The sequence below is a fragment of the Syngnathus scovelli genome, chromosome 19, assembly GCF_024217435.2.
Source record: "Syngnathus scovelli strain Florida chromosome 19, RoL_Ssco_1.2, whole genome shotgun sequence".
Lineage (NCBI taxonomy): Eukaryota > Metazoa > Chordata > Actinopteri > Syngnathiformes > Syngnathidae > Syngnathus > Syngnathus scovelli.
Window position 1 is genome coordinate 2,585,847 of NC_090865.1, and position 14,656 is coordinate 2,600,502.

Here is a 14,656-nt window from a genome sequence, read left to right on the forward strand (position 1 = left end):
AAATGACATGCTTGGCCTCTAATGTTGCCAAGGCCCAGGCCTACTTCACATGCACTCATTAGCCAGCCTGAATAATTGGAGGACCTTTTTCATCGTGCAGACAGTGGAGGAGGTAGTGGTGCGGTGGAACGATGAAGAATATCCAGAAATTATTAGCTGGCATGCATCAATGGCGATTTTATACCCGAAATTGGAATAATGAGGAAAAAAAAATATTTTATTAGATAATCATGTGTTAGCATTTCAGGAGCTCCTTTCTGAAATCTTAAAAAGAAAAAAAACAGTTGTCGATTTGGAATAAGTATCCCTGCAGAAGGAATTGCAATGTTCAGCACAGCTCTGCAAAGTATAGAGGCGCTGAAGAATGTGAAGTGAAGTGGAAAAGAAGCGAAGAGAAAGGAAGTCACACCTGCTCTGTTTCTCATGGGCCAACTTTGTCAGGCGATAGCTTCACCTTTGTTTAAAGGCCAACAATCTCCTCCTTCGTCAAACTACACTTGTATCGGCTTTCAAATATTTGCTCCCGAGTTAATAGATTTAATTTGCCCACTTATTAAATTTCATCAACATTAGGAAGTGAATCATTAAGAGAATGTGTTTATTATTTCACGTACATGCAAGCCGTGAAAACATTTCCATCAGCTGTAGCCTCATAATATCATAATCATTATTCCGTGCCCCGTAAAGCACGGATAGAAGCTTTTTTTTTTTTGTTACCTCTGATCTGTCAGTGTTGAGTGGTTGGATTTTTAGGACTTTGTCCATTTTGGTGAAGTGAAGGTAGCCAATTATTGTCATCATTGCCCTTGAAAATGCATTAGGCCTCACCCGAGGGCCCAATCAATCAGTGTGAGTGAAGAGCCGACTCCGACCTTTTATGCAGCCCAAAAAAAATCACCCCAAAAAGGGCAAGGTGGGCGATTAGCTTTTTTTTTTTTTTTTTGCTTAATGTTGCTCAATTTGAGTATTGGGACCATTCTTTTTTTTTCATGTGTGTGCTAATTTCAAGCATTCATTTTTGATGATTCAAAAAGGTGTTAATTTTATGAGGTAATGATCTTGTTTTTTTGCGAGACCTTGAATTAACATCCAGATGAAATATATTGACACATAAATAATATAAATTGACATATTTTAACTGTGCTGAAAGTACGACTTCCATTTTACCGCCCAACCGCATTGCCAATGCTCAACCACTTTTTCTCTCCCCCCCAAACAGGTACGCCCCCCACCTCGTTGGCAGCTCCAAACCTCCCCCTCTGCCTCCCCCTTGGCTTCCACAGCTGTGGTGAGTGAGGGGGCAGATGACCGGAGATTTGGCCCCTGGGAGAGCGCCGAGCCATCCTGGTGCTATTAGACTGGTGGCTAATAATAGGTGTTTCAGACTCGGGGAAGATCAATCAGAGGGGAATGGGGAATGTTCAGGCCAGCGCTTTTTACACATCGGCCCAGATGGATGAAATTACACTTGTCAGTTTTTAGTTGCATTACTCCCAAATTGGTTGTCTACTCTTTTTTTTTTCCCTCCCACCCTTCACTTCATTCCTGCTCTTGTTTTTTCTCACTCTCTCTTTTTTTTTTTTCGCCCTGGTTCATGTGTCAATGTCCTGCTAAAAGGATTCAGCAGTGAAATCCCTGTCATTTCGTACCGGGCCCTCCAGGTATTCACTTAAAAGACATTAGTTCCTCGTCTGAACATTTTTCATGCGATGGCCGAGTGCGTGATTGTGTAAATGTGGAGATGACATTTTGTACGAGGCGTGAAAAAACTGTCGGGAATATTCAAATATGTTGTTCTTGCTGCTTTGTGTCATTTGAATGTAAGCAGCTACTCAATGTGAAATAAATTCATCAATGCACGAGAGAAAATGTAAATGTTTGATTTTGTTCTTTCAAATCAACTGCCACAAAGTGAGCAAAGTTGCAGAAAAGTCAAGCGATGTTTAAATCCGATATGTGGCTCCCATGCGGCAAAATGTGCAAAGGGCGTGGGCGTGTTCCTCCCGTATAATCCACCCTGCAAAACACAAGCGTGATAATGACAGCAGAAGATTGGCTGTGTGTTAAAGTAGCTGTTTTGAATCGCTCACTGGGGAGACATCCCGTCCTCCCTCGCTCCCTCCCGATGGAAATCAACACAACACAGATGTCGGGGTCTCCGGGCCCACGCAGCAGCCCGGAGCCGAGATGCTCCTCAATGTCTGATTGCGCGACGGCGAAGACTTCGGGGAAAGAGAAAAGCCTCTTTGACTGAAAGCGCAGTGACCATGGGGGAGGGAATCAAGGCCTCTGTGTGAGCGGGAGAGAGTCTCCTTAGCAACAGGAAGAAAATTAACACTGACTTCCCGGCTAAACTCGTCTCGGGCCTTGGGTTGGATATTTTCATGCGTGCGGTGGAAGGAAAGGAAAAAAAAAAGAGAGAGGGATGAGCGCTGATATAAAGACACACACTCCCTGCTTGTCTTCCATTTATATTCAAATGAGTTTTGCTTTTCTGTGCACTGAATACAGAGAGTCCTAATATATGTATTTTGCTCATTTTACTGTGTGTGGCGGCGTTTCCGCGCCTCTCCTCTCTGACTCTGTGTTTGCCTCCCGCTGCGGTAAACACAACATTGCCATGATAGCGCATGCATTTCAGAAAGGCTCCAAACACGGCAGAGGAGCAGAAACATTCATTCTCCCGTCCTCTTCCTCACTTCCAGCCAGGGTATTCAGCTCCCATGATTGCAAACATGCATAATGACAGCATTCCCTGGGGGCCGGCGGAGGTACCCCACTGATGCCGCCGAGAGTTTCTATCCTGTCGTCACTTTGGAGGAAATCTGTCGGCGGGTTTTTTTGGCTCCGCCCGAGCCGAGTTTTGTTAATAGAATGAAGTGCAAATTGGGCCCGGCTCGCCGCTTCCTCCCATTACCAGGCGTAAGCGTGAATACATTATCAAGTAATGAGGAGACATCCAGGAGAGGGTCACGGGGGCCGGCGAGCGGCTCCGGAGGCCGCTCCGAGAGCTTCCAGGGTGCTCAGCCGTGGATTAGTCATTTGTGTTTGAAGAGCAAGCGAGAGGTGCAGTTCAATGATGTTACACATAGCAACAGTTGCTAAGAATTGCCGAGGGCTGGTGAGCGGACGCCGGATGCCCGACGAGGATGCTTTGTGTATCGAGCGTGCTGCTTTTGTCGCAATCTCAGGTGATATTCATGAAAACCATGGGCAGTGGCGAGGGTAATCATGCCGGAGCAGCGTGAGCACCGCGGAGACAGAATGTCATTGACATTTGGAATTCCAAGTAAAAAGTTTATTATCCCAGAGGAGGCCAAAACAAACTTGGAGCTGGTTAAAAAGCATTTCCATTCTGTCTTGATACCGCAACAAGCATTTGCATTCATCATATATATATAGATGAAATTGATTTTACAAGTACTCCATTACTCTGAACACTCCCTCCTGTCGTTCATGCACCACCCAATCAGATGATCTGATATACTCTTATGTATGCTCCTGGATGGGAGCTCAGCGCTGTAGAGGCACTTTGGGTTCCTCCGCCACCACTGATGAGTCGCAACGCCTGATGGAATGCCATGGCAACGGCTGACACCTGGCAACAGTTCATCCCCCTCTTCCTTCCCCATCACTCTGTCTCTGACTCCCGTCACACTGGAACACATTTCCCTTGACTGACTCAAAGCCCCCGTGAACAAATAATGGGAGCACGCCAATTTAAATAAAAAATGGTTTATGAGTCGCAGTCAGAAATGTCTCCTTCTACAGCCCCCTCCCCTCGCTTCGTAACATTTGCCAAGATTTTATTTAAGAAGGGCTGGGGGTGGGGGGGCATGTCTGGTTGAGGATCACACAAAACCATTTTTGCCTTTCTCACGGCGGGCGCAGTACATCATCAAAGTCTGCGAGGCTGTTACACAGTATGGCGCAGTGTTCCACAGCCAAAACAAATCAGCGTTTCCCTTTGCCGTTTCTCAGCCTTTCACTTATGTGTCATAACTCGGGCCTTTAAATGTCTTCTTCAGAGGAGCGTGCAGGTTTCGAAAAGTTATCGCGAGTCTGCATCAAGTGCTACAAATGAGAGTTTTTTAAAAAAAAAACTTGAATTATCGTTCAATTATCTCACAGTTTGGTGAATTGAGATTGCGAGCCAGGTTTGTGAATGCAATCATCTCGTCGAACGTTTTCCCAGAAGAGCAGAAAGTGCTTGCCAAAACGTGTTCACTGCATACTTGTCCATTTAGGTCATACGTAAACACAAGTATAGAAAAAAAAACATTTTTGTTTGTGGTTTCGCAGAAACTTACCAGCTGGAATTTAAAACCAAATCCTGCGTTCATCACAAATGGTCCATAAAACTTCCACATAGCCCAAAAAGCCAATTTGTATATCTATTAAAAATCCACTTTTATATTCACAGCGATTGATTTTGCATTCACATCTTAATTTGTGACGCATCTATTAAAAAGAGTAATAAAAAAAAAACTGTCTTGTAGTCTCTCGTATTGTTGGCCCGGTTTCTTGTCAGTCTCACAGAGAAGTAGACAGAACTCCAACCCAGAGGAGCCAGAAGTATTAATGAGCATTAAAAAGCTCTTAAAATGTAATCTCCATGGACCCATGCAAGGAGGTGTTGGCACCATTGCTCCAACCACAACGCGTTCTCCTCCGGGCCAACTACTGTGAAAGCAGAACTCTTGAATTGACGGCAAGCAGGAACATTTAAAAAATATGTGTAAGGAAAATACAATGCACGGAGAAAAATCGATTTAAAAGCTGTCTGTTTTTTTTTTATTTTTTTTACTCCACTCGCCAATTACTTCACTGTATTTTCTTTCCGGTCTTATTTAGTGAGAATAGTTTGGTCCGAAACGGAAAACAGCTTTTGCAAAAAAGCGTCACTCACTCAGATTGCCGGTTTGGTTGGTGAATCCCAAACATCCCGATAATCCAAGGTCAACACACTTGTCAGGATGCTGACGTTAAAAGATGTGTGCAAAACGGCGCTGGTGAATACGTCGCACTGTTGAGGAGATGCTTGTTTTTAAAAAAAAAAAAAGAATGACCACCCTGTTACTGTTTATTTGGAATGTGTTTAGTGGATTTACATTGGATTTATCCTGTCACAAATCAGAGCTAGATATCATTCATGCATTTTCTATACGGCTACATGCTTCTCCATTCATCCAGATGGTCACGCTCATCCCTCTCAACAAATAAAATTCATCTCTGAGAATGTAGGTGGCACTGAAATTATCGTGCTAACATTTCCTGACTCCAAACTATTTGACATGCTAATCCGCTGACATGACATTGAGCGAAAAATGTTGCCTAATAAATATCACCGTCTTTTCGACGCTCGCTTTGAGGTAACCCCAATTAACTCAATGACATATGTCCAGTAATAACTCGGAGGTACGCACTGAAGGAGCAGGTGAGTGCTTTGTTGCACATGTGTGTGTGTGTGTGTGTGTGTGTGTGTGTGTGTGTGTGTGTGTGTGTGTGTGTTCCTCTTGGAAAGGATGTTAAATCCATGCACATTTGCATGAAAGAGAGCCGGCCAGGATCTCCCAAAGGAGTTCTTCAGGAGCCTCGGGCCGTACACAACCACCTGTGTGAAGGACATTGGCAAAATTGCCTTCATAATATTACAGTTTTGCCAATATTCAAACAATTTCGAATTTCGTCATGCCGCAACGTCGTCATTGCACAAACTCAGGGACCACATGCACCGCAAGCCCCGTAATGCCTTCCATAACTTATCGCCATGTGCTGTGGATTAATGGGCGTTCTGCAAAGGAGCCGGCCCGGCTGAGGGTTTTCTTCTGCGGCCAATCTGTTTAGGATTAGCCGAATAACTGGCTGACACCACGACATCCAAGTCGGGGAAAGGGGGCGACGCGTACACGTTGTTTTTGCTTCTCGGTGATCCCTGTTGATGTTATTCCAAGTCGGTCGCATCCCGTCTTTCATTCAGAGTGGTTTTCTTGAGGAGAGCGGCGGCAACTCGGGGGCAGCTCAGTCATTATGATGGCAATCTCCGTGATTAAATAGCCGTGGAACAAACCGGGCTACCTGTTGCCATGCATGATGTCATGTCTAGTCGAGAGCAACGGCAATGATTAAGATTTAAGGCCCTGGATGATGTTGGTGGAAAAAATATCAATTAGAAGTTGGCTCCCAAAGAAGCGGCTTTATGTTGTGGAGCTCGTAGCCAGAGAGCGCATAGGTGTAAATGTTCTTTTTATTTTTAATGAGATGAATCAAAAACAGATGTTCCTGCACACTGAGCTTTTCTAATTTTGCTCAAAGCAAGCAATTGTCACTCTCGAGATTAAGATATGTGAGTTGCATTTCAGTCCATTCAATGATTTAGAATATTTCCAAGCATGATCTAACGTTAGCTTTGGCGGAGGTGCTCCCCCAACGAGAAAGAACATTGTCAGTCACCCATTGCTCACCTCGATGGCGTCCTCGCCGCCGAACGACTCATGCCCCAACGTGTAATTATCAAAAGCGGAGATGCTTATTAGGATGAGAAAGACGACAAGGCGAGTTGTGTGTCTTTTATTTTTGTGTTGCTCAGCACAATGGAGTAAGTGGAGGGCTGGGAAATAAATCATGGTGGGATTGAAAGATCGGAGAGGAGGAGAGGCAGCGAGATAAGAAGGAGATTCACATGCACACGCAGTCGAGAAAAGGCTGTGGTTACCTCACTATTATGTTTTGTGTGTGTGTGAGTGTGTGTTTGTGCAGACGAGGGAGGTGAACAACACAGCTGCAAGGCCCGCCCGCTCTGTCATTTGTGCCTTTGCCTGCCAAGGGTGAAAAGTGAACAAAGTTATCCGAAAAATCGTGCGTGGATGGATGTTTTTGTGAAAATATCCAGAAAGTGTCCGATAGTTCGAAACGATCAACCAATCAGACGTTGACCAACACATCGGAAGGGTTTATGTCACATGGGAGACAAAGCGACTAATTCATGATCTCAGTTCAGATGCCTCCAGGGCAGATAGACATTGGTCCAACATGTGTCTTGAAAAAAAATAAAATAAAAGAAGCCATTATGCTCTCTTGAAGGACCTTATTAAGAAGATGAATCTATCAGCAAGACTTTCACAAATGATTATTAATAACATCGCATTGATGACTGTGTTTTTATGAACTGATTTTCTAATTTGATAGAACAAACAATGGAATAGCTTTTGGGCAATCTCACACACACACACACACACTCCTCAGCTCAAATGATCAAATGGAGTCGACTGCTTATTTTCTATGCAATTGGACCCTTTGTAATGTGGCAACGGCAAGACAAAAGAAGTCTTAGAAAAGCTCCGATGGAAAGAATCCAATACAAACGTGCAATGCCCTGCTTTTCCCCTTTTGCGTGCGTGGAGAAGCACGTCCACAAGAGTTGATCAAAGAGCTCCAAGTATGATAAAGGAGCTCCTGCTGTAATTACCGTGAGCTCCACGATATGTTCCGTGATCGAGCAATGACCCCCGTGATGACCAGATAGACGCTGATGTAAACATATAATGTGTGTCAGTGAAGGCATCAGTGTGTGCTTTTTGGTCCCATGCATGGGAACGTGTCCTTTTCCCCCTTGCAAGGGCTCCCCCCCCCTCCTCGTTTCCCACTTCCTACTATCTTCAGGGCCAATCTGCAAGGCGCGCTATTACAAATGCTGTACGTTTGGCGGCCGATTTAGAACATCAACACCATCAATCAAGCTGGCGATGGGGGCCAACCAGCTGGCTGAAGCATCCTGTCCCGCCGCGGGACAATTTGTCATCGGACAAGTCGGCTTGATGTAACTACGCCCAATGCCGCTCCTGTTAAAAACCTATTTTGATGACTTTTTTTTAACTTTCCTTGAAAGCCGGCCACGGCAATTCGCAGTAATTGCACACAACCGCAACGAGAGCGGCGGACTGGATTGTTTTGTTCGCTTTCAGACGTTTCTTCGACTAAAATGCTCTTAAGCTTCACAAATGGTTCCTCTTTGTTTTATTTGACTTGCAGGCTATCAAAATAACAACAAACAAACTGTGAGTCATCTCTTCTATAAAACGTTTTATGTATTTAACGCTTCCGAGGACCGGTAAAAATCTTACGAGTGAGCTTCACCAGCTAGTAAAAGAGATTTTCTCACATTTTGGAGATAAATTCCCACCATCAGAGCGGGCCAAAGTAGGCTCCGATTTGTCCAAACATCCCCAATGAAGGTCTGAGGAAGTTCCTGGCTCTTTTGTTTCCGTCGGGGAGGAACAAGTGCAGCACAGTGCTCAAACTGGGAGTGTGTCGTGCGGGGGGGGGGGGGGGGGGGGGGGGGGTCACGATGTGGCCGCTCTGGTCACGCTAGGCTTTCTCCACCGAGACCCCGGACAGCCAGACGGCCAGCTGCACCAGCGGCTGGCCTTTTACCAGTTTAATCAGTCGAGGTCACCGACAATCAAGCCGTGATGATGCACATATGGCGGGAAGGTAGTGACTTCTTAAAATAAAACAGTCATCTATTTCCTGCTGCACACAAGACTTGCTAAATTCAACATCTCGCCACCAAATGCAAAAATCAATTACTCTCTAGGAATTATTCAGAACTGTGCGTGCGGTCTGCATGTGTCATTTGGTTGCATAATTCAACACCCCCCCGGAAAAATGGAGTTCAATGGAGAAGAAGCAATCAAGAGAAATGATTATTCCTCCCTTGCTGTTTTGTCATTAAGTTTGCACATGCATTAATGATATTTTGAATTGTTTATAAAAATGGATTTAAACTCGTATTTTATATCGATGATCAAAGTCCAGGCAAACACATAACCGTTGACCTCAGAGCAACAGAGTGGACTGTGTCCCAAGACCTGACGGATGGCTGAAGGATGCCAAAAAAAAAAAAAAAAGCGGGCCAGGTGACCACCAGCATTGGCTGTCTGCAGCCATGTCTTGAAGCCCTAACTACTTAATAAGTAGCTGTCCCAGGTTTCCTGTACATTGTCCAGACCCCGCTGAGGCCCCCTTCCCAAAACCATACGGAGGGCTTCATTTATCAATCAGACCAATCACAGACTTTTCCGGGCTTCGGGATGGCCACATGCGGGGGATTAGACGCGTGGGATTCCAATTTGTGCACATAGAGTCAAAAATCAACAATGAGGAGAAGATTGCTTGACATTCGGGGCTACATCAATACGCTCTTTTTCAGCTTTCGTCTCACACGTATTTGGTCTCTCCCGAAGCTCCAACATTTGTTCACCCGCAAAGCACATAATTAGCTGAACCGAGCAAGTCATTTAGCAAAAAAAGAGAAAGGTGAGCTGTCAGCGGCACCTCTGGCATCTTCTCATTTGCATCTTTCCTGGCTGCACCGAGAGGGTGTGACAGTCGTCCAAGAAGAGCAGAGCAGGTCTTGTCATTCATCCACTGAAGGAGGAACATGCGCTCTGCCATACATAACAAGGGAGCGAGGTAGGAGTGTCTCCAAGTGAGACAAAGGAAAGCGATGATAGATATGTAGGCTGCAATAATCTGTAATTAGCTTCTTAAAATAGGACGCGGACAACAAAGATAAAGAAGGGAGGAGATAGATCTGTTCGGCTGGAGGAGAACTTGACCCCGAAGTGTTTAAATTCAGGTAGAGCTAGCGTGTTTGTGCAAAGGCCTCTTTGTGGAGATGATCCGTCACGGTACAAAAGCTGTTAAGGCAAAAAAAAAAAAAAAAGGTGAGCATGACATCATCATTTATCAAAAAAAGATTTGCAACAAATTCAGTTGTTTAATTCATCTCGAATCCGTTAGGAGTCAGTAAAAAATTATTTGCATTCATCATGAACCGAGACTTTTTTTTTTTTTAATTAACTGATTTTTTTTTACTCAAAGGACAAGTTAAGCTAATGATGCAGGCATGAGGATAGACTTTGCAGATAATGGGTACTTCCAATTAGAGTGCTTTTGTCAGAGAGGGTAACCACCTATGGTGAGAGCGTGTGAGTGCTTTCACATACAGGAACGGAGCGTGGCACGGCAACACGGACACGCCGCTATTATTAAACGGTTAGCGCACATCGCTGAAAATAGATTTTATTAAAATATGTTTTGGGGGTCGAAATGCATGAGAGACAGTTTGTCCTTTTTTTTTTCCCCCAGCAACAATGCAAACAAATTTTCCTACGCAAAAAAATAAAATAGCAGTTTAAAAAAATGGATGGAGATTTAAAAAAATATTACAATAATTTTATGAAAGCTAAAAAAAAACATATGCCAATATGAATGAGTGGTGAGCATTTAATATTTATATTGACTTTTAAAAATGCCTTTCTATGGAACATTTTTAGAAAGCCTCCTGTATATATAGAGGCGTCATTGTTCCCAAACTCTCTCTGCCAGTCGGACCCCCCATATTTCATTTCTCCCCTGCTGATAGCATTATTCAGCAGTGTCCAGATAAAAACAAAATATGCAACTTAAGCCCGAGCAGGCCTAAGCCGCCGATTTGGACAGGATTACCTGGAGGCCAGACAGGACAGGCATCAGATTGTGCTGTCATAAAGAACCATTAGCCTTTTGGCAAACTGTACCTCCAGCTCGGAATGACAGAGCTTTTCAAGATGGACTTGGGGACAAAATATGAAACTTAAATTCTTCGTGACAGACATCTTGATGAATGGAGACTTGTGCGCGGCAAACATGAGATAAAACAGACACTTTTATTTTTGGAATCCATTTGATGGCATTTTAGGAATACATGCCCCCATTGACATCTTCTACTCTTGGTGTCCATGCACACAACAGACAATAGAGCAGACTTACTGACTGGCTAGGATTAAATTTAATACTGGATCTTGACAGACATATCCTGGAAGCATAGTTTGATCCCCGCGGACTTCCTTCTAGCAGATTTCTTGTGGTTCAGTCACTTTGAATGCATCGTTAAAATTGCATTGTCTTAGCGCAAGACTTTAAAGATCTCCTCACCTTCTCCTTTTCACGACTATAATTGGCTAATCTAATTTAATCATAGCTAACATTTCAAATCATTTGCACTATAATTGAAAGGGGTCCTCAGGTGACACACTTGCAGACGGCCGGCTGTCCTCCTGTGTCACTTTCTCCGACATGTTGGAGAAGAGGGTTTTATCTTTGCAAGATAATCTCTGGATGCGCTACCGCTCTCAAACTTCTACCATTCTCCTCTCAGCGTGCAATGCCTTAAAGCCACGAGCCCAGCCGTCTGGGGAGGGGCTCCCGGTGGTCTTATAGCGGAATCTTTATCTGAGGCGGACTGTCTTTGGAGTGTACTTGTAACCGCTGCCGATCTTTCCTTCCCCAGGGGGCTTTGTCTCAGGACAGAAATGTGATGCTATGACTCAGACACAAGCTGGCTGGAGTCTGTCTGTGCAACGACGGGCACCTTGTGTCTCCCTCTTGTGCCCCCCCCCACCCCTTCCTTTCTTTTTTTGCAGATGAGAGACTCCAGGCGCCAGCCGCAATGTAACTGCAGTCTCAGGTATGCCGGGCGGACGTGAAGGCCATTTCCCAGGGCTTCACCTGTAAAGACTGAGTGACACTGGCACCAGAGTCAGCTCCACTTTAGAGAATGCTGCCAGTTGAGATCTAGATGTGACTAAAAGCTTCGAGTGCAACACAATCCATTCTGTGTTCCAGTGTTTTCATTTAAATTATTTTCCCCCATAAAGTAAATATGGGGCCATAATGCCTTATGGAAGCATTTCTGCAACTGCTTTGAGGTTTTTCCTACAAACAAATCTATTTATACTTCCTTCCCACACTTTACGGATAGTTTGCTTCGCCTCCTAATGTTGCGTCATTGTCTTGCGTACGGGCTTAAGATAATTACAAAATAAAATAGAGTAAGTAGTCTTAAGCTGAAACCTCAGCTCCATCTGTCAACAGATGACAGTAGTAGTCAGAGTCGTTTTCATTGTGGTGCAAGTGGTTTTGTAGTTAAATTAGCTGTCTCATTCATCTAAAATACATGTAAGCTGCGGCTGCCGCTTTATTATTGGAGCAGGCCTATGGGATACAAAATACGTTTGTTCCTAAATGAAAAACGGTTGCTAAGATGTGACTGCTGAATTGTGTGCATATGTTTTCGGGAAAGGAGCCTTTTATGGTTGTGCCGAATGGAGGCAATATGTGGGAGTATGGAGACAAACAGTATCTAAGGTTCAAACTCGAAACCTAAGAACTTTAATGCAGATGTATTTAACACCTATGATTATTATGCATGACTTTATGCAGACTTTTGCTTTTATGCAAGAGTTGCAACACTTCATTGTCTTTCTCGTATAAACCTTTTGTAAGTAGCTCCACTTTAAATTTACATTTACATTAAGATATTATGATTTGTGTTCTATCCATTATTACAGTAATAAAGCATTGTTTTACTTTTTGGACTAAATTTTTTATTAATAAAACATAAATATTTTATAAACTATAAATCATATGAATTTATATTGTAATAGTTATTTTTGTAACCCTAAATAATCGTACATTTGAGGTTGAGCGGATAAAGCTCAGTGCTGCGCTTCTTTTGCGCATTCAGCGCAGCCACAACCCGCCTGAAAGATTTTTGCCTTCCCACAATCCATTGCGCGCCGGCTCCCGTTCACATCAAGGCAGCATCACCGCATCCCACCGGTTACCATGACCGACAAAAAGCAACCAGTTGACCTAGGGTTACTGGAGGAAGACGATGAGTTTGAAGAATTCCCAGCCGAAGGTTGGCAAATTATTTGATTTTAGTTTCCGACTGTTGTGATTTGACTAATTATCAACAGTTCATGTGAGCTCGACCTGCTAGCGATGACGCAGCAGGCTAGGCTAACTTGGCGGCAATTAGCCGTAGCGAAGCTGATCGCGTCACTAGCCAAAACAACAAAATAATTTACGAATATTTAGGTAAACAGTTAAATAACCTCTCCCCCGTAAGTGATTTATCCTCGTCATAATTTAATTATTCTCCATTATTTATCTGAAAGTACATTTATGGTTCGCATATGGCTAAAGGTATTAGCGTGTTATGAGGTGATATGGACACTCGCTGAAATACAGGTTTGTTGAAAAGGACAATTTTTGAGTGTTATGACGTCTTCCTCCACCCCGAGAAAACATTTGTTTCAGTCAAAACGTATCCATCTGGTTCTTTTCCCACGTATTATTTCGGTCCATCGCGGAAATATTCAGACTGGACGGGATTGGACGAGGATGAAGATGCTCATGTTTGGGAAGACAACTGGGACGACGATAACGTCGAGGATGATTTCTCCAACCAGTTAAGGTATTTATTCCAAGTGAAGAACAGCTCATATATAATTTGATAAATGGACAGATAAACAAAGATTTAAATTAATCAAATAAAAAATAATTTCTTCAAAATGTATCCCCTTTGAAGTTCTTACTGTGATGGTTAATTGAAAACTTCAAATTAACATCCTATTTAAATAATAGCCTATCAAAATATATATTTTTTGTACAGCTGAACATATTAAATAATGTGATTCAGTCTGTTAATTGTTCTCAGAGTCATTTTATGCAGCTTTTGCATTGGATCTAATTGGATTGTGCCTAATGTACCAAATGAATTACCCACTGACTTGTCCTTTAAGTGCTCCAATTCCATTGACATACCTGCTATGCAACATTTATTATTTGAGTGACATTGACATTAATATCTATTGAAATTCATCATTCCCTTTTTTTTCTCCCGATAGAGCGGAGCTGGAAAAGCATGGCTACAAGATGGAGACGTCGTAGTGGCTGACAAGATCCATGTGGTTAAGATGGACATTTTTCTGTGAATATTGTAAGAGGGAAGGAGAGCTTATGTTTGTTTCATTTTGTAATAATTTTTGAAAGAAATAAAATACTTGGATGAAACAACTTGATCTTAATCATCATTATTATTATTATTATGTGTAGCCACAAAAATATCCAACTTGAATTAACAGTATCTTTGAGGAAATAAGGATGTTACCAATAACTATTTTGTGATGTTAGTAGCAAAATGTCTAACTGGTGTTTTCTGAGTGTTGAAGGTGTCAAAGGAGGCGCACACACTCCAACTTGTTCTGCACGCTGCTGTATAACAGCCCCCTCCCCTTTTCAGGCCCTCAGTGCCGGGCCGAGACCCCGAAGAAGAGATTATCCACTGGCGTGTTTGTCAGAGGTAGGGAGGGGGTCTCAGCATGGGGCCCTGAGCCCGCCTTGCCTGGGCCTGCCTCCGCTGCCAGCCTGGCCCTGCTCTTCCGCTCTGCTCTGCAGGGAGTCTTGTACTGAACCAGTGGCCAATTTAGCCTCGCCACTCTCCTTCCCTCAGCAAAAAGCTTTCGAGCACTGGCCCGTCCCCTCTCTGGGAACTTAATGAGGTAAAATGGGTGTCACTATGACCGGGACTTTTCTCCACTTCAAATGACATCGATGCATCTTCCATAAATGGGAAATAGCACTATTTGTACAATGCTTGTTTGTTTACACATCAGTTCAGGAAATCTTCACATTTGTCTTATGCTAAAAGGACTGAAATATAATCCTAGGTAATGAAAGGTTTGTATGCTGCACCTTTAAATGCTGTGGCCTATCTCTCTCTCGCTCTCTCTCTTTCTCTCTCTTTTTCTCCCCCCTGCACAGC

General features: G+C 43.5%; 1 protein-coding gene across 1 annotated transcript; it reads left to right on the forward strand.

Moving 5' to 3' along the window:
- Nucleotides 1-12,587: 12,587 nt before the first annotated feature.
- sem1 (SEM1 26S proteasome subunit) lies at nucleotides 12,588-13,911 on the forward strand. The gene is made up of 3 exons (XM_049750941.1): nucleotides 12,588-12,748; nucleotides 13,213-13,306; nucleotides 13,740-13,911. Exons 1-3 carry the CDS (start codon nucleotides 12,673-12,675, stop codon nucleotides 13,780-13,782), a joined length of 213 nt encoding a protein of 70 aa, XP_049606898.1. The 5' UTR covers nucleotides 12,588-12,672; the 3' UTR covers nucleotides 13,783-13,911.
- The last annotated feature ends 745 nt before the right edge of the window (nucleotides 13,912-14,656 follow it).

Coding starts and splice junctions, on each gene's coding strand:
- sem1 (XM_049750941.1), top strand. CDS start 12,673: ATGACCGACAAAAAGCAACCAGTTGACCTAGGGTTACTGGAGGAAGAC. Junction 12,749..13,212: donor TGAAGAATTCCCAGCCGAAG/GTTGGCAAATTA, acceptor GGAAATATTCAG/ACTGGACGGGATTGGACGAG. Junction 13,307..13,739: donor GATTTCTCCAACCAGTTAAG/GTATTTATTCCA, acceptor TTCTCCCGATAG/AGCGGAGCTGGAAAAGCATG.